The sequence below is a fragment of the Salvelinus namaycush genome, chromosome 28, assembly GCF_016432855.1.
Source record: "Salvelinus namaycush isolate Seneca chromosome 28, SaNama_1.0, whole genome shotgun sequence".
Classification (NCBI taxonomy): domain Eukaryota; kingdom Metazoa; phylum Chordata; class Actinopteri; order Salmoniformes; family Salmonidae; genus Salvelinus; species Salvelinus namaycush.
Window position 1 is genome coordinate 25,502,117 of NC_052334.1, and position 18,474 is coordinate 25,520,590.

The following is an 18,474-nucleotide window of genomic DNA, read 5'->3' on the forward strand; positions in this document are numbered from 1 at the left end:
CTTGATGATTTAAGACGTGTTTGATCTTGCTTCACACACTAAAATATTCAGTCCTCTAGGAACATGGTCTTTCATGCCTTAAGGGGGCAGTGTTTTCTCCTTAAACAGGGTAAGAAACCGGTGTGGTGCAAGCTACCATAGACTTCACAATGTAAACAGTCGCTGCTGGAATGAACATGTTTAGTAAAAGTCGAGGATTTCGAGGCTTCCAAACGACTTAAAATCCAGACAGAGACTGCACACGTTGGTCGTATGTATCAATTTAAAACACCCACCTGCAGCCCGCACCTGTAACGTTAGCTAAATTGTCGGTTGGAAAGCACTGGTTTGAATCTTGGCTAGCTAACGTTAACAGGATAGCTAGCTAATGTTACACATCAGTGGCTCCTTGTTGCCCTTAGAAATTAACCAAGGTCTAACGTTATAAATATGATTAAGTGTTTGTCAAAAGAAGTTCAAGGTAAGCTTCGGTCTGGAATAGCAATATTTTCATTACAGCAGTGTCTTGAAGAGCTTATTCTGAACAGTATTGATGCTAGTGCAACATGCGTGGGTGTGAGGGTGGACATCGAAGCCTTCAAAGTGCAGGTTATAGACAATGGCTCAGGGATGGACATAGAGGATATGGAGTCTGTAGGAAACAGATACTTCACAAGCAAATGCAGTTCTTTAGAGGACCTAGATCATCTCAAATTCTATGGATTCAGAGGAGAAGCTGTTGCCAGTATTGCTAATCTCGCCATGCTGGTGGAGATATCATCCAGGACCAAAATGTCTGTGAAGACTCATGTGAAAGTCTTCAAGGATGGTAAAGGCTTGGACGTGTTTGAGGCTGAGACTACCCGCCCATCTGCAGGGACAACTGTTGTTATTTGTAACTTCTTCCACAACATGCCAGTGAGGAGAAACAGGATGGATAGCGTGCTGGAGTTTGAACGGATCAGGCAGAGAGTGGAGGCCATTTCACTCATTCACCCCTCTGTCTCTTTCACGCTGAAGAATGACTGCACAGGGACCATGGTGGTGCAGCTCTCCAAAGCCCGAAACACTTACTACAGGTTTGTTCAGATCCATGGTTTAGGTAGGGCCCAAAAGCTTGGGGAAATCAACCACTCCCATGCACAGTTTGAAGTAAGTGGTTATGTAGGACGAGAAGGCCACTACAACAACACCTTACAGTTCCTCTATGTGAATGACAGGCTACTTCTCAAAACCCGCATCCACAAGCTGCTGAACCTTCTCCTACGTAAAGTAGGCAGTTTAAGTCGGCAGAATGACAGCCCTGGTACACCACCTGCCATTAGGAGCCCAAAGCAGAGAAGAGGAGCCGAGCTACATGCAATGTATGTCATCAATATCATGTGCCACTACTCTGAGTATGACATATGCCTTGAGCCCGCCAAGACCCTGATTGAATTCAAAGACTGGGAAAGTATTCTGTTCTGCATAGAAGAGGCGGTGAAAGCATTCCTGACAAGAGAGAACTTGGTGAGTGAAATCTCCCCAGAGGATATCCAGGACTACATATGTAAGAATGTGTTTAGTGGCCAAACAGCTAGCACAGATGGAGTTAAGGACTCCATTGGCAAAGGTGTCCAAACACACATGGAGGGTGTTACCCTGGAATGTAATGTTGGAAGGACCCTTGCATCTGAACCTGTTCATCGACGGCAGACAGAAGACTCTGACAAGATGAAAAGTGTTTGTCAGACATGTGATGGAGTTGAATCAGAGCAGGGTGACAGAGTAGGAAAACCAAGGGACAAGGAGGTCCTTACGGGTTTTGAACAAGAGCATAATACCACAAACCCACAATGTCGACCAAGCTCAGTAGATACAGACCAAGGTCTACAGTATGATTCAATTACAGATTCATCAGTTACGGATTCATCAGAGTCTTACAAGGAAGTTACGAAAGAGAATGAAAGCAATGCACATCTGAAATCTGCTATTTCTTGTCCTGAATCATCTCAGCATAGTCTTATCTTTAAGACAAAGGGAGAAAATCTGAAAATGAGTATAGAAGAAGGAACAGAGATGAAGGATAATAAAAGAGAGCATGTATCCCTCTCAAGATGCACTGTGAGAGCACCATGTTCTCTCACTCAGGGAATCCAGTCAGAGATGGGCTCTATCAAACAGACACTACCTCAACCACAGGACACAGAACTGAATCCAGGTGGACACAGAAAGATCTTTCTATCACATCCATACATTCATAGCAGTTTACCCTCTCAGAAATGTCTCTCCCACCAGAGTAGACAAGGGCTAGCGTTAGAATCTAGAGAGAAACTTGCAACAAAACGAAAATGGCCTATGGTGGAGGGCCCAGGCCATCTTCACGTTTACGACAGAGAAGGTAAGGACCTTCCCACTGGCATCCCTTCAAAGATTTCTACGTTCATGTCATGTCAAAAGCTGTCTTTATATAAAGAGGCTGGATCTCTGGACAGGTTCAGAAGAATATACGGGAAGCTTACCGAATCCAATCCAGTTCCTGTCGACGTTAATAGCAATTATTTAGCAATTGATGCCACAGCTTCCCAGACCGAACACTTGGTTATGAATGCCAAGGCTGTTTTGCCCTATCTTGAAGCGGATCAAGAAAGGGATGTCACAGAGTCACGTCTGGATCTGATGAAAGACCACAAAAGCCCATTAACACTCTCCATGTTCACCAAACTCAAATCTCTCTCTGCTCGGAGCAGTGAAATATCTTTGGCTGCCAAACTCTCTCAATTAAAACACCAAAGGGCAGAGGTTGCAACCAGTGCATTTGTACATCCTCCAGAGACTACTTCAAATGAGGATATATGTCCCCAGGACACTGTAGAAAACAATGCTATTCTAGAAATCAATAATGGAGAACAACACAATAACACTGGCCAGAATCGTGACTTCATCCCGGGCTGCAGTACAAATCCTCTGCCAGATGAAAAGGAAGCGAACAATGTCACAGCATCATGTGATTGGCTGCATCACTATGACGACGCTGTGGGGAAGCTGGTCTACATCAACAAAGTGACAGGACTCAGTAAATATGAAGCACCCTCTGCTGAAGAGACACAAGTGTCTTGCACGTCAGATGTCACCAACATGGCAATCAGTGTCATCTCCAAAAAAGGTAAGAACTTTTATCATGTGTTCATCATATCTGTCTAATGCCTACTTTTAAAGTTTAGACCATTATATTGTTTGGATCAAGTTTGACAGTAGCAAGCTATGTTTGAAAAGTATATTTAAGGATGTATGTTTGACTATGAGTGCTTGTGTTAGTGTTTACTACCTAGCTTTCCTTCCTTCCCCTGCAGGGATTGAGTACAGGTGTTACCCATTTCAAATGGATCTAGTCTTGCCCTTCCTTCCCAAATCCAAAGCAGGGAGAGTTCTTAGTTCAGGGCCTGACAATAGAGGTACAATGGAGGTTTCTAGCAAAAATGTAGATCATAATGCTGCAGTAGACTAAGTGTGTGTATTATTAACCTATTTTTTATATTCTTGTGTAATCTTATTTTTTCTTTTATCCACAGATGACATTCAGGACTCTAATTCACTGTCCTCCCTGTACTCTGAGTGGACTAACCCTGTGTTTGCACGACCTCCTATGGTAAGCCAAATTCTCTCGTTTCACTCCAGAATGTGCAAATAGACTACCTGCCTCAGTCCAGAAATGAAATACAATTACATTATTTAGGGACTTTATTTTCACATGTAGAAATTGTGGGTTGTCTTGACTTCCCTTTAAAGCACATTATTGCTTATTTCAACAACCCATGACTTGCCAGGTAGGTGTGGACATATCAAGTGTGCAAGCTGAAGGACTGGCTGTGAAGATCCATAACATCCTCTTTCCATACCGCTTCTCCAAGGACATGATTCACTCAATGAAGGCAAATATCTCATTACCCTTTGATTCATATGATAGTGTGTTGAATCAGTGGCTTTATTTCCCACCATGAAGTGATTTCTAACACTAGCTAAATATTTCTCTCTTACCTTCTAGGTTATTCATCAAGTGGATAAGAAGTTTCTTGCATGTCTTATCAACACACAAGACCAAGAGCCTGCGGCCTGCAGTGAAACTGATGGTACAGAGAGAGATTGTCAGTTTTCCAGTTTTAAGTCATCCATTTTTCTTTAAGTGATCACACCTTTTGAATTTCAGGGAACCTTTTAGTGTTAGTGGATCAACACGCTGCGCATGAGAGAGTTCGTCTTGAGAATCTAGTTGCAGGTAAGACCACCCCACCCTGAAGTGGATGCTATGCAGTTACAAAGACAATGCTGAAATACTCTGTAACAACATGTCAATACAGTGTTGTTACTGTAGTAATTACAGCATTACCAAGTAGGAATACGAGCAGTTGGTGTAAAGTGTAACCACCCATTCTGTTATGTATGCAATGATGCAGATTCGTACGAGGATGATCCAGAGGCACCGGGGGAGAGACGGCTATGCTCATCCACTGTAGCCCCACCACTGGAGGTCAGCGTGACAGAGGAGGAGCTGAGGCTGCTCAGGTCAGCGCTTAGCTGCCTCTAAGACAAGCGGTCAGAGGAACTCTGTTGACCATCCAAACGAGATGTAGTGAATGTGCGGTTGGTTTTCCCAGCTGTTAAGTGGAGACAATTGTCTCAACCACTTAATTAGGAGTGAGGGTCTATAGTGGTGGTGGCACAGCTTCTGCTCTGATGATATGGATTAGGGGGTGTTCCTTTCGACAGGTCCTGCCGGCCATCCTTGAGGGGCCTGGGTCTGGAGATGCAGTTCTCGCAGATAGGAGATCCCCAGGTCCTGGTGGGGAAGGTGCCAATGTGTTTCACAGAGAAGGAGAGAAATGAACTCCGCCGGGGGAGGCGTTCTATCATCAAGCCCATAGTGGAGGTGAGAATTATACCACCTCTCCTCAGCAAAATTATTGTACCCTGTAATATTTCCTTATTGATTCAATTATCACCTCATTCCTACCTCATGCAACTGCCCTCCAGGAGTACCTTCAAGAGCAGATTGAGGTGAGCATGAGTACTGTCTGTGTACTCTTCCAAAATCTTTAAAAGAACAATCAATAGGATGAATATCATCAAATAATTTGTGTCTTTCATCTCAGTTACTGCGTTCAACTGGCAGAGTGCGAGGGACATTGCCTCTTACGGTACTTAAAGTCCTCGCCTCCCTTGCATGTCATGGTGAGTGTTATTTTTAATTCAGTGGTCATACTGTACACGTTTCTCATTAGTGTCATGGTGAAGTATTATTGGTGTTATGGCCCAAACAGGTGCAATCAAATTCAATGACCGCCTCAGTAAGGAGGAGTGTTGCAGCCTGGTAGGCGCTCTATCTTCATGCCAGCTGCCCTTCCAGTGTGCCCATGGCCGCCCATCCATCGCCCCGCTGGTAGACGTCCTTCACTTGAATGACCAAGAGGTACCACTATAGACATGCACTGATTAAGGACCAGCTTAAAAGGAAAGCTCCACCCAAAAAATGTGGGTATTTGTTATATGTCAGCAATCAAGTTTAAGACATAACTTTTAAAATAGGTGGTATGCCGTATTTTGAAAGTTAATCTTCAACTTAGTTGCTGACATGCAAAACATTTCAGGACTATAATCAATGGAGTAATGAAACATACCAAAATAGTTTTACTTTAAACTGTTTAATTTGTAATTAGGATCCCCATTAGCTAACGCTAGCTAATCTTCCTGGGGTCCAACACATTACAAATCAAGACTTCAAACAAGTATTTTGTTAATCTGTAGTGACAAATGAGTCTTGCTCCACAATCAGAATTTGCTCTATGCCAAGCTTAATTTTACTTGCTAAACAATATTTTCTTGTTTTTCACAGGAACCACCGAGACCAAACCTCAGAAAACTGAGAAGAATGTACAAAGCCTGGGAACTTTATGGAAATAGATAAGTGTGCCAACATTGTCAAATGATAAAAGATTAATTTAAAAACAGGATCTCATTAAATGAGACATTTATTGTAATTGCTCATCTTTTAATGCTGTATAGTCTTTATAGCTATATGAAAGACACCCAGAGTGAAAGCCTTCTTATTACAAAACACAACCATGTACCTGACATACTGGGGACACTTTATTTTTGCATAACAATAGCTGAATGTGTGATGGGAGGCTTTGTGCACTCAAATGTAGTGTGTTTATTGTCATGCAATATTGCATGAGTACATCTCAAACCAATGTATTTCTAATCAAAACAGTGCCTGAGATGAGGCTAGTAAAAAACTTAAGTCTGAAATAAATATAATTGTATACGGGGGCTACTACCCAACTTAAATTTCTCACAAATTGCACACCATTTCCTCAACATGGTCCCCGCTTCGTAGATGGCTTTACTCGATCAGTTTCTTCGCCTTGAAGAAACGCCGTAGGTAGAAGACCTGCCACGTTGCCAGCCCAATTAGACAGCACATAGAGAAGATACTGAAGTACAAGACACGTATGTTGGTGGATTCTGCAATGTGAGGGAAAATATATTTAACCGAGTAACGTGTCGGTTTAAATAAACTAAGGTTTTACTCTTCACAAGACAAGGCAAAAAAGATTGAGAAACATGAAAGACACTGAACATTTTCTGGTTGAGTGAAAACATGGACCGCAAATGTTGCTTTGCACCTTTTTGTTTTTTTCCATATAGCACTTACCATTTGTGTCCCTCATTTCCTCTTCACGCTTCTTCATGTAGGCAAAGTCATTCACAATGGACTCCGACAAGTCTTCGAGGCGTCTTAGTTCAACTTCTAGGGGCTTCAGCTTCTCAACTTTTGCAATCTGAAAAGAGCAGAAGAATTAAAGTTGAGCGTACTGTGTCAAATGGACATGAGTATTCTCTCTTCCACCGAAACATTGCACCATACAGAATAAAGCCCCGATTGACCACTGGATGTCCTTAGTCACATTTAATAGTGTATAAAATGTTAGTGTATGACACTTGTATTGTGGAGTGGTAAAGAGCTGTATGAGCATGCTTTCAGAAATGTAGTTGAGAGAAAGTTAGTCTTAGGGTGTCTTCACACTTGGTCCCCTTTCAGACAATTTTTGTTAAGGCAGTTCTTAATTTTTTGTGCAGTGTGAACACTCCAAATTAACTCAGAACCCTCAAGAGCCCCCAAACTGAAACCATCTCGAGAGGTGGTCTGGTTTGGTTCACTTTAAGGCAATGTGAACAGAAGGCTCCCCAGGGTCGCTTGTCATTATTCCCGGACCATACACTAGACTACTGCAACAGTTTCCCCTGCCATAACCCCCCACACTAGACTACTGCAACACGGTTTCACCTGCCATAACCCCTCACACTAGACTACTGCAACACGGTTTCACCTGCCATAACCCCTCACACTAGACTACTGCAACACGGTTTCACCTGCCATAACCCCTCACACTAGACTACTGCAACACGGTTTCACCTGCCATAACCCCCCACACTAGACTACTGCAACACGGTTTCACCTGCCATAACCCCTCACACTAGACTACTGCAACACAGTTTCCCCTGCCATAACCCCTCACACTAGACTACTGCAACACGGTTTCACCTGCCATAACCCCTCACACTAGACTACTGCAACACGGTTTCACCTGCCATAACCCCTCACACTAGACTACTGCAACACGGTTTCACCTGCCATAACCCCTCACACTAGACTACTGCAACACGGTTTCACCTGCCATAACCCCCCACACTAGACTACTGCAACACGGTTTCACCTGCCATAACCCCTCACACTAGACTACTGCAACACGGTTTCACCTGCCATAACCCCTCACACTAGACTACTGCAACACAGTTTCCCCTGCCATAACCCCTCACACTAGACTACTGCAACACTGTTTCTCCTGTCATAACCCCTCACACTAGACTACTGCAACACGGTTTCACCTGCCATAACCCCTCACACTAGACTACTGCAACAGTCTCCCCTGCCATAACCCCTCACATTGGTGCCACAAAAGAGAGATGTTCAGATTTGTGGGGGGAAAAACATGCTGTTTTTGGATATTGATTAGCAGTTGTCAAGGATGCACAGACATTACAAAACATGTATCGAGTGTTGTACTGACACGATGTTCAGATTATATGTTTGCAATACGTGATCTATAGGCTAAGAGATTCATAAATTGTTTATTTGAAAGTGGGGCTTGAATAATGTAAGACAACATATTCAGTGAATCAATGCTAGCTCTTAAGCGGCATTGGTGTACAATTTGCAGTTCTATTTATTCTGTTACCAATAATACTTACATGTTAAATTACAATTATAAATCAGAAGATACAATCTATTAGCATCAAATGTGAGTAGGTACAGTACCAGTCAGAAGTTTGGACATCTACTCATTCCATGGTTTTTATTTATTTTTACTATTTTCTACATTCTAGAATAGTGAAGCCATCAAAACTATGAAATAACATGGAATTGTGTAGTAATCAAAATATATTTTAGATTCTTCAAAGTAGCCACCCTTTGCCTTGATGACAGCTTTGCACACTCTTGGCATTCTCTCAACCAGCTTCATGAGGAATGCTTTTCCAACAGTCTTGAAGGAGTTACCACAATTTCTGAGCACTTGTTGGCTGCTTTTCCTTCACTCTGCGGTCCAACTCATCCCAAACCATCTCAATTGGGTTGGCGTCAGGTGATTGTGGAGGCCAGGTCATCTGATGCAGCACTCCATCACTCTCCTTCTTGGTCAAATAGCCCTTACACAGCCTGGAGGTGTGTTTTGGGTCATTGTCCTGTTGAAAAACAAATGGTAGTCCCAACTAAGTGCAAACCAGATGAGATTGCGTATCGTTGCAGAATGCTGTGGTAGCCATGCTGGTTAAGTGTGCCTTGAATTATAAATAAATCACTGACAGTGTCACCAGCAAAGCACCATCACCCCACCTCCATGGTTCACGTTGGGAACCACACATGTGGAGATCATCCGTTCACTTCCTCTGCATCTCACAAAGACACAATTTGGACAGATTTCCACCGGTCTAATGTCCATTGCTCATGTTTCTTAGCCCAAGCAAGTCTCCTCTTATTGGTTTCCTTTCGTAGCGATTTCTTTGCAGCAATTTGACCATGAAGGCATAATAATTCATGCAATCTCCTCTGAACAGTTGATGTTGTGTCTGTTACATGAATTCTGAAGTTTTTATTTGGGCTGCAATTTCTGAGGCTGGTAACTACTGAACTTATCCTCTGCAGCAGAGGTAACTCTGGGTCTGCCTTTCCTGTGGTGGTCCTCATGAGACAGTTTCATCATAGCACTTGATGGTTTTGTAACTGCACTTTTTCAGAATTGACTGACCTTCATGTCTTAAAGTAATGATGGACTGTCATTTCTCTTTGCTTGTTTGAGCTGCTCTTGGTATTTTACCAATAGGGCCATCTTCTGTATACTACCCCACCCTTGTCACAACACAACTGATTGACTCAAACGCATTAAGGTAAGAAATTCCACAAATTCACTTATGAAAAAGCACAGCAGTTAATTGAAATGCATTCCAGGTGACTACCTCATGAAGCTGGTTGAGAGAATGCCAAGCTGCAAAGGGTGGCTACTTTGTAGACTCAAAATATATTTTGTTTTGTTGGTTACTGTACAATTCCTTTTGTTATTTCATAGTTGATGGCTTCACCATTATTCTAGAATGTGGAAAATAGTAAAAATAAATAAAAATCATGGAATGAGTAGGTGTGTCCAAACTTGAGACTGGTACTGTGTATCTAGCTGTCCAATAACACGTTCTGATGGAATGGCTTATACTGCAGTTTGGGTTTTTACAGAGTGCATTTAGTAAATGTTCAAAGGTCTTGGTTCCTTAACATAGAAATGTGAATGCAAAGAGAACTCGGACCACAAAATAGAATAGGTGAAGTAAACTGGCAAAAGAGTTGAGTACTCATTCAAAGGCAAGGGCAGTGTGAATACAAAGAACTGAGTTCTTTGGCTTTTTTTGTTTGTTTTTTTAACTCCAGTGTTCACTTTAGAGGACAGATTTTAAAGAGAACTGTGAAAGGAACCTTAACCATCATTGACATTATACATATATTTTTTAATGTTGACTCATGGTCACACCAAATCTGATCCAGATGCACCTGGAGAAAGGCTGACGGGCAGTTGGTACTTACCTCTTCGTAATTCTTTGCCTCCACACCATGCTTCATGTCTAAATTGACCAGCTGGTCTGTGACCCTCCCAGTACCTAGACCCCAGAATGAAAAGACTTATTGTACAGGGGCCAAACATTCCAGGAAATGACTATTCCCTGCTTCTAAATCCTGCCCAGTCTGCTTTGGCTTAATCATATATACTCTTAACCCTTGAAGCAAGGCTTGACATTAACTTTTTTAGCCACTTGTCCGAAAGCTGAAATCACTTGTCTCCATCAAAATAAAATAAAAATAAAAGACTACTACACATTTGGCTCGCATGCTACGGGATGGATGAGAGGAATCATGATATTGACAAAAGATACTTAGAATATTCAAAAATATTTGTCTCCACTATTTTGCGCTGTGGCACGAAAGATGTGTAGTGACCTAGGCCTATCTGTGTGTGGCTAAGCGTGCAGATGGAGCGAGTGACAGTCAACGAGCCTAGCTGGCTGTGCGTCTTGTGATTGGTTGTAAATCATCATGGGCTGCAGAGCAACTCTGCTGTCGTCAGCAGGGGCGTAGGCCTGGGTGGGCGCAATCAGATTGAGCACTTGTTCCAAACTGGACATTGTCTTTTTACCTAAGCACAGTAGTCTACTTGCAAGAGCGCACCGGAATTGAGTACTGTCACTTCAAATGGTCTACTGCTGGAGTTGCTGCACCTCCTATACAATATTAGCTCAAAAAATATATAGGAGTTCTTGCACCTAAATATAAAATGATACCGGGACCCAAAATGAGTACTGGCACCTATTTCAGTCAAGCACTGGCCTGAACATGCATACACCATCAGATGGAATTCATAGCAAGCAGTAGGGAGGGGTTGGGAAAACTAAAGGGGTATTGATATTAATAATACATTATTTGGCAGATGCCTTTCAGGACACTCAAGGACGTTGTACATAAAATCAATTGTATTTAGGCCTATGTAATGAATTTGAATTATGCTTGATTATTTACTGGGGGAAAAAACTGAAATGTTAATTATATTCAATTCAGTTCAATTTCTAAACAATGGGCAGGTTCTGGCACATCACTTCACACTGATACCGTGTGTAGGCTACCTACAGTTAGCTAGCTAAGACAAGTAAAATGGCCAAACTAAGCTCCCAGTAAAAACATTTTTTTTTTTGAAGAGACCATGACCATGTTGGAGCATTTGCCAAGTTATTTGATATCAGTGATTTCCCCATGAAGGGCCTCCAGTCCCTCCTACTGATTGCATTGATCTAATCGAGGGACTTAGTGTCAGTACATTCAGAGACAATGATCAGCACTACAAAGCTGTTATTCAACACTTCGACTCGCACTCTACCTCCCTCCGCTGACACATCACCATCAGTCCAGTGAAATAACCGTGTTATTTAAAATTCTGTTCCGATGTGCCTCGCAAGTAGGCTACAACAACTGACCTCTGACCAGTGTTATGTAGTTATTAAATATAAGGCACCCCCGCAGTTTGGGGACCTAGACTATTGATCATTTAATTGATCACACAATACATTGTAGGTGCACTTGATCTCCCGCGCCCAGCAGATAATTGCATTTCGACTCAAGCGATCGACTAAGAAAAGATTGGTGACCACTATTCTAGTCTATCGATACCTATTGTGATTATTACTGTTATAACAGGCCATTTTGTTCTTGTCTCTTAATTATAAGCCTACAGTTTGTGTAGGTCTGTGTCACATGTTAAATTAATTTACATAGGCCTACAAGATTAGTGCATTAATGTAAATAAGGTATCTTATTTGTAAAAATGTAAACCTGTTTTCACATTGTCATTATGGGGTATTGTGTGTAGATTGAGGGAAAAATAAATGTAATCCATTTTAAAATAAGGCTAACATGAGATGGTTTGTTGTTTGCGATCAATTACAGAAAGGTATTAGGTCAGCTTTTATGATGAGTGCCCAAATTGTGTACCAGAATCTTTTGGGCTGGCCCTGCATTCAACAGATTTCTGCCTACGCCACTGGTCCTCAGAACTGGATAATTATAAACTGATTTGCATCCTTCTCTCTTATTAAGCCTAGGCTACTACAGTTGAAGTCGGAAGTTTACATACACTTAGGTTGGAGTCATGAAAACTGGTTTTTCAACCACTCCACAAATTTCTTGTTAACTATAGTTTTGGCAAGTCGGTTTGGACATCTACTTTGTGCATGACACAATACATTTTTCCAACAATTGTTTACAGACAGATTATTTCACTTATAATTCATTGTTACACAATTCCAGTGGGTCCGAGGTTTACATACACACCTTTAAACAGCTTGGAAAATTCCAGAAAATTATGTCATGGCTTTAGAAGCTTCTAATAGGCTAATTGACATCATTTGAGTCAATTGGAAGTGTACCTGTGGATGTATTTCAAGGCCTACCTTCAAACTCAGTGCCTCTTTGCTTGACATTATGGGAAAATCAAAAGAAATCAGCCAAGACTTCAGCAAATAAATTGTAGACCTCCACAAGTCTGGTTCATGGGAGCAATTTCCAAACGCCTGAAGGTACCATGTTCATCTGTACAAACAATAGTACGCAAGTATAAACACCATGGGACCACGCAGCCGTCATGCCGCTCAGGAAGGAGACGCATTGTCTCCTAGAGATGAACGTGCTTGGTGCGAAAAGTGCAAATCAATCCCAGAACAGCAAAGGACCTTGTGAAGATGCTAGAGAAAACGGGTACAAAATATCTATATCCACAGTAAAACGAGTCCTATATCGACATAACCTGAAAGGCCGCTCAACAAGGAAGAAGCCACTGCTCCAAAACCGCCATGAAAAAGCCAGACTACGGTTTGCAACTACACATGGGGACAAAGATGGTACTTTTGAGAACTGTCCTCTGGTCTGATGAAACAAAAATAGAACTGTTTGTCCATAATGACCATCGTTATGTTGAGAAAAAAGGGGGAAGCTTGCAAGCCGAAGAACACCATCCCAACTGTGAAGTATGGCGGTGGCAACATCATGTTGTGGGGGTGCTTTGCAGCAGGAGGGACTGGTGTACTTCACAAAATAGATGGCATCATGAGGGAGTAAAATGATGTGGATATATTGAAGCAACATCTCAAGACATCAGTCAGGAAGTTAAAGCTTGGTCGCAAATGGGTCTTCCAAATGGACAATGACCCCAAGCATACTTCCAAAGTTGTGGCAAAATGGCTTAAAGTCAAGGTATTGGAGTGGCCATCACAAAGCCCTGACCTCAAACCTATAGACAATTTGTGGGCAGAACTGAGAAAGTGTGTGCGAGCAAGGAGGCCTACACACCTGACTCAGTTACACCAGCTCTGTCAGGAGGAATGGGCCAAAATTCACCCAACTTATTGTGGGAAGCTTGTGGAAGGCTACCCGAAACGTTTGACCCAAGTTAAACAATTTAAAGGCAATGCTACCAAATACTAATTGAGTGCATATAAACTTCTGACCCACTGGGAATGTGATGAAAGAAATTAATCATTCTCTCTACTATTATTCTGACATTTCACATTAAAATAAAGGGGTGATCCTAACTGACCTAAGACAGGGAATTTTTACTAGGATTAAATGTCAGGAATTGTGAAAAACTGAGTTTAAATGCATTTGGCTATGGTGTATGTAAACTTCCGACTTCAACTGTATTTGCATTGTAGGTAGGTTGCACAATGCTAGAATAATATGGAAATAGGTCAAGGCCAACTACGCATAATTTCTTTCATAAGCTTTCCTCAGCTCATTCTATTTTTCCATCTTTGTATTGTTTGCTCAATTTCACTTCGTGGCCTAAAATATTTCTCATTAAAAATACATCTGAATGAGAATAGCATAGATTCCGACTTTCATAATTATTCCAATTTAAAAGCGGCAACTTTAGGACATTAAACACTATTGGATTAGTTTGAAAAATACACTTAATAACTTTCATTTGTCTTATATTTCAGTTAGTAGGATTAACCTTTTGGGTGTTTGGTTCGCAACGTCAAGAAGGGATTTTCCCACCCGGTCTCGCATGCATCATTCCTGTCTTACAATGCTTTTCTCAACTAAGGTTTGTTGAAATTTCATTAGATTTTTATGTCTTGCTATTGTTTTGCAAAGAAAAAGCCATATTTCAGACTCTTTTTGTCCAGTCTGAGATAAGGCTTTTTCTTTGCAACTCTGCCTAGAAGGCCAGCATCCCGGAGTAGCCTCTTCACTGTTGACATTGAGACTGGTGTTTTGCGGGTATTATACTTATATAATTACTACTTATATAATTATACTTCAGTATTCCATAGTAACAAAAATATCTAAAAACACTGAAGCAGCAAACTTTGTCAATCTCAACTTTTGGCCACGACTGTATTTCTGATCAATTTTATGTTATTTTAAATGGACAGAAAATGTGTTTTTCTTTCAAAAACAAGGACATTTCTAAGTGACCTCAAACTTTTGAACGGTAGTGTGTGTGTGTGTGTGTGTGTATACATAAATATATATATATATATAAATAAAATGACCGGATATTTTGCGCTGCTTTTGTCAGACTCTTAGCTCTGTTCTCTGTGTAAATAACATATTTATTGAAATAGGCTATAGGCAATTTACTCAATGTCAACAATGTACTGCTGAGCGCTCCCTGGTCCAATTCTGATCTGAGTAATTGTTTGATAGTGATTTTTTTACTTGTCAATTCAGACAACTGAAATCTACAATGAAAAAAAATATGAAACACAACATGTAAAGTGAAAGTCCCATGTTTCATGACCTGAAATAAAAGATAGCAGAAATGTTCCATACGTCAAAAAGCTTCTCTCAAATTGCGCACACATTTGTTTACATCCCTGTTAGTGAGCACTTCTCATTTGCCAACTTAATCCATCCACCTGACAGGTGTGGCATATCAAGAATCTGATTAAACAGCACGATCATTACACAGGTGCACCTTGTGCTAGGGACAATAAAAGGCCACTCTAAAATGTGCAGTTTCGTCACACAACGCCACAGATGTCAAGTTCAGGGAGTATGCAATTGGCATGCTGACTGTAGGAATGACCACAAGAGCAGTTGCCAGAGAATTTCATGTTAATTTCTCCACCATAAACTGCCTCCAACGTTGTTTTAGAGAATTTGGAAGTAAGTTCAACTGGCCTCACAACCGCAGACCATGTGTATAGCGTTGTGTGGGTGAGTGGTTCACTGATGTCAACGTTGTGAACAGAATTCCCCATGGTGGGGTTATGGTATGGGCAGGCATAAGCTACGGACAACGAACACACTTGCATCTTATAAATGGCAATTTGAATGCACAGAGACACCGTGACAAAATCCTGAGGCTGATTGTCGTGCCATTCATCCGCTGCCACCACCTCATGTTTCAGCATGATAATGCACAGCCCCACGCCACAAGGATCTGTACACAATTCATGGAAGCTGAAGGTCCCAGTTCTTTCATGGCCTGCATACTCAGACATATGTCACCCATTGACCATGTTTGGGATGCCCTGATTCGACGTGTGCGACAGCGTGTTCCAGTTCCCACTAATATCCAGCAACTTCGCACAGCCATTGAAGACGATTAGGACAACATGCCACAGGCCACAATCAACAGCCTGATCAACTCTATGCGAAGGAAATGTGTTGCGCTGCAGGAGGCAAATGGTAACACCAGATACTGACTGGATTTCTGATCCACGCCCCTACTTTTTTAAAAAGGTATTCCCAGGGGGGGGAAATCCATAGATTAGGGCCTAATGAATTTATTTCAATTGACTGACTTCCTTATTTATGAACTGTAACTCAGTAAAATCTTTGAAATTGTTGCATGTTGCGCTCATGTTTTTATTCAGTATATATTCTGGGTTGTCTGATGTTTTAAAGATTTTTTACTTGCCCCGTACAAAGCGAACAAGCCTTAAGGTCGAACCCTGCTGGCTTTACACTTAAACGACCCATGCCCATTGCTATGTTAGAATATATCTGTGACATGGTTAAACACACTCACCTAGGGGGGATTTGCTTTCGAAGCAAACCTCAAACATATCATAGTCCTCTGTTGTAAAGGCAAACTTCCCCTTTGAAGCATCCTCCTTGGAGTACAAGATGTGACCTGATGAATCTGTAATCTGAAATGGAAAATAATTAAAACACACGGTTGGTACTTTTTTGACCCAGATACACTAGACATGCATGAATCAAAATAAACTAGCTAGCTACTTGTTAATTTTTATAACATACACTACATGACCAAAAGTATGTAGACACCTGCTTGTCGAACAACTCATTCCAAAATCACGGGCATTAATATGCTGCTATAATAGCCTCCCCTCTTCTGGGAAGGTTTTCCACTAGATGTTGGAACAATACTGCAGGGACTTGCTTCCATTCAGCCACAAGAGCATTAGTGAGGTCAGGCACTGATGTTGGGCGATTAGGCCTGGCTCGCAGTCGGCGTTCCAATTCATCCCAAAGGTGTTTGATGGGGTTGAGGTCAGGGCTCTGTGCAGGCAAGTCAGTTCTTCCACACTGATCTCGAACCAAACCATTTCTGTATGGACCTTACTTTGTACACGGGGGCATTGTCATGCCGCAACAGGAAAGGGCCTTCCCCAAACTGTTGTAAGAACAGAATCATCTAGAATGTAATTGTATGCTGTAGCGTTAATATTTCCTGTCACTGGAACTAAGGGGCCTAGCACGAACCATGAAAAACAGCGTCAGACCATTATTCCTCCTCCTCCACTAAACTTTACAGTTGGCACGATGCAGTCGGGCAGGTAGAGTTCTCCTGGCATCCACCGAACCCAGATTTGTCCGTCAGACTGCCAGATGGTGAAGCGTGATTCATCACTCCAGAGAACACGTTTCCACTGGTCCGTAGTCCAATGGTGGCGAGCTTTACACCACTCCAGGTGAAAGTCACTGAGCTCTTCAGTAAGGCCATTATACTGCCAATGTTTGTCTATGGAGATTGCATGGCTATGTGCTCGATGTTATACACCTGTCCGCTCGTAGCTACATGATTAATACTATACTTTCATTGATATCCTATTCAAGTCTTTTGCAGTACTCTGTTGAACCAAAATGACAACATTTTATTTAGCTAGCTAGCTAGCTACATTAGCCAGCTGTACTGTACAAGTTCGATAGTCCATACATCGTATAGGTTAGCTAGATAACTTTTGCTATCTGGTCAGGTGGCCAGCTAATGCAAACAAACCTGCACAGAGACATTTTTTTATATTGGCATTGATTGTATTGATAGTAGCCAAATGATGCACATATTCAAGGCTTCCATGTCAAATAGTAACGCTAACACCAACTTGATTCCAAGGATTTGATACAGTCTAGCTAGCTAGTTCAGACCTAGCTAGCTATGTTACCTTGAGATTGGTTTTCGCATTTGGTTGTTCGCTAACTTCGTATTCGCCTGTGACCAGCACGTCTTTGTGGATCTCTTCCCGCAAACATTTTCTAAGATTTACCGGTAGATAGAACGTAATAGAAAAGGTCAAATCAAAAAGAACAGTAAAGGTAAGTAATAGAAAAAATCTAGACATACTGTATGTAGCTGGCTGTACGCTACAGTCAGTCGCCACCAAGCTCTCGATAATAAAAATATAGATACTGCTCAGTTCCGGGTTAAGTCACGTGATCTCTTCGCTTCCCAGTACTTTTTGCAAGTGCAACGCGCGCGTGGTCATAATGATTTAAATAAATCTCCATACAGTTTCTACTTTGTATCCATATTATTTTCACTGACATGTATTGCATCGTTTTCTTTTAGTAATAATAAGTACTAAATACGTAAATGCAAATCATGTTCTTCAATGGTTACTGGTAGATCGAGCCGTAATAAGGTTTTTGTTTAAAAAAATAATTTGAAGAAAATATTTGATTTCCAGGACATCAGTGTCCTTATATAGAATGCATCCTTTGCGAGATTTGCGTATAATAACTGTCGTTATATTAATGGCGTAGGCTAATATTATACTCTCATTCTATTATGTAATTAAAATTTAAAAAAAATAGCTTTAGAACTAACACAACCAGATTTATCAGTTCTTGTGTGTAGATAACTTCAGTTGTAGTGGCCTATAATTATCCTACTGCCTGATAAAACGTATATAACATTTACAATAATTCTAAGCAGTAACCATTGTGTATATTTCCAATGTCATATAGTGCGCTGTAAACCAATTCATTCAGATTGAGACAACTGCATTATATGGCCATTAAAATGTGCTGTTATTTTCACAAAATCAATACAGTCCGTGTGCCTGAATTTATGAATGGACATGCTACACACTTCTCTGATATTTGTTGTATAAATG

The 18,474-nt window shown here is 41.3% G+C and overlaps 2 protein-coding genes across 2 annotated transcripts; one reads left to right on the top strand and one right to left on the bottom strand.

The window, feature by feature from the left end:
* The first annotated feature begins 166 nt into the window (after positions 1-166).
* On the top strand, positions 167-5,939 carry mlh3 (mutL homolog 3 (E. coli)). Its single transcript, XM_038967429.1, has 11 exons — positions 167-3,124; positions 3,531-3,607; positions 3,786-3,890; positions 4,004-4,088; positions 4,166-4,234; positions 4,413-4,521; positions 4,726-4,885; positions 4,990-5,013; positions 5,109-5,187; positions 5,277-5,425; positions 5,849-5,939. The coding sequence occupies exons 1-11, from the start codon at positions 430-432 to the stop codon at positions 5,918-5,920; spliced, it is 3,624 nt and encodes a 1,207-aa protein (XP_038823357.1). The 5' UTR covers positions 167-429; the 3' UTR covers positions 5,921-5,939.
* Positions 5,785-17,783, bottom strand: LOC120023413 (transmembrane emp24 domain-containing protein 10-like). Its single transcript, XM_038967430.1, has 5 exons — positions 17,524-17,783; positions 16,146-16,266; positions 10,148-10,221; positions 6,671-6,797; positions 5,785-6,480 (listed from the first exon to the last, which is right to left on the bottom strand). Exons 1-5 carry the CDS (start codon positions 17,698-17,700, stop codon positions 6,359-6,361), a joined length of 621 nt encoding a protein of 206 aa, XP_038823358.1. The 5' UTR covers positions 17,701-17,783; the 3' UTR covers positions 5,785-6,358.
* Positions 17,784-18,474: the final 691 nt, after the last annotated feature.

Bases quoted from the DNA above. Each gene is read 5' to 3' on its own strand.
- LOC120023413 (XM_038967430.1), bottom strand. From the start codon at position 17,700: ATGTCTAGATTTTTTCTATTACTTACCTTTACTGTTCTTTTTGATTTG. The intron at 16,267-17,523 runs GTAACATAGCTA...TTTCCATTTCAG, and splicing joins ATGCGAAAACCAATCTCAAG to ATTACAGATTCATCAGGTCA. The intron at 6,798-10,147 runs GTAAGTACCAAC...TGCTCTTTTCAG, and splicing joins AGGCAAAGAATTACGAAGAG to ATTGCAAAAGTTGAGAAGCT.
- mlh3 (XM_038967429.1), top strand. From the start codon at position 430: ATGATTAAGTGTTTGTCAAAAGAAGTTCAAGGTAAGCTTCGGTCTGGA. The intron at 3,125-3,530 runs GTAAGAACTTTT...TTTTATCCACAG, and splicing joins CAGTGTCATCTCCAAAAAAG to ATGACATTCAGGACTCTAAT. The intron at 4,089-4,165 runs GTACAGAGAGAG...TTTGAATTTCAG, and splicing joins GGCCTGCAGTGAAACTGATG to GGAACCTTTTAGTGTTAGTG.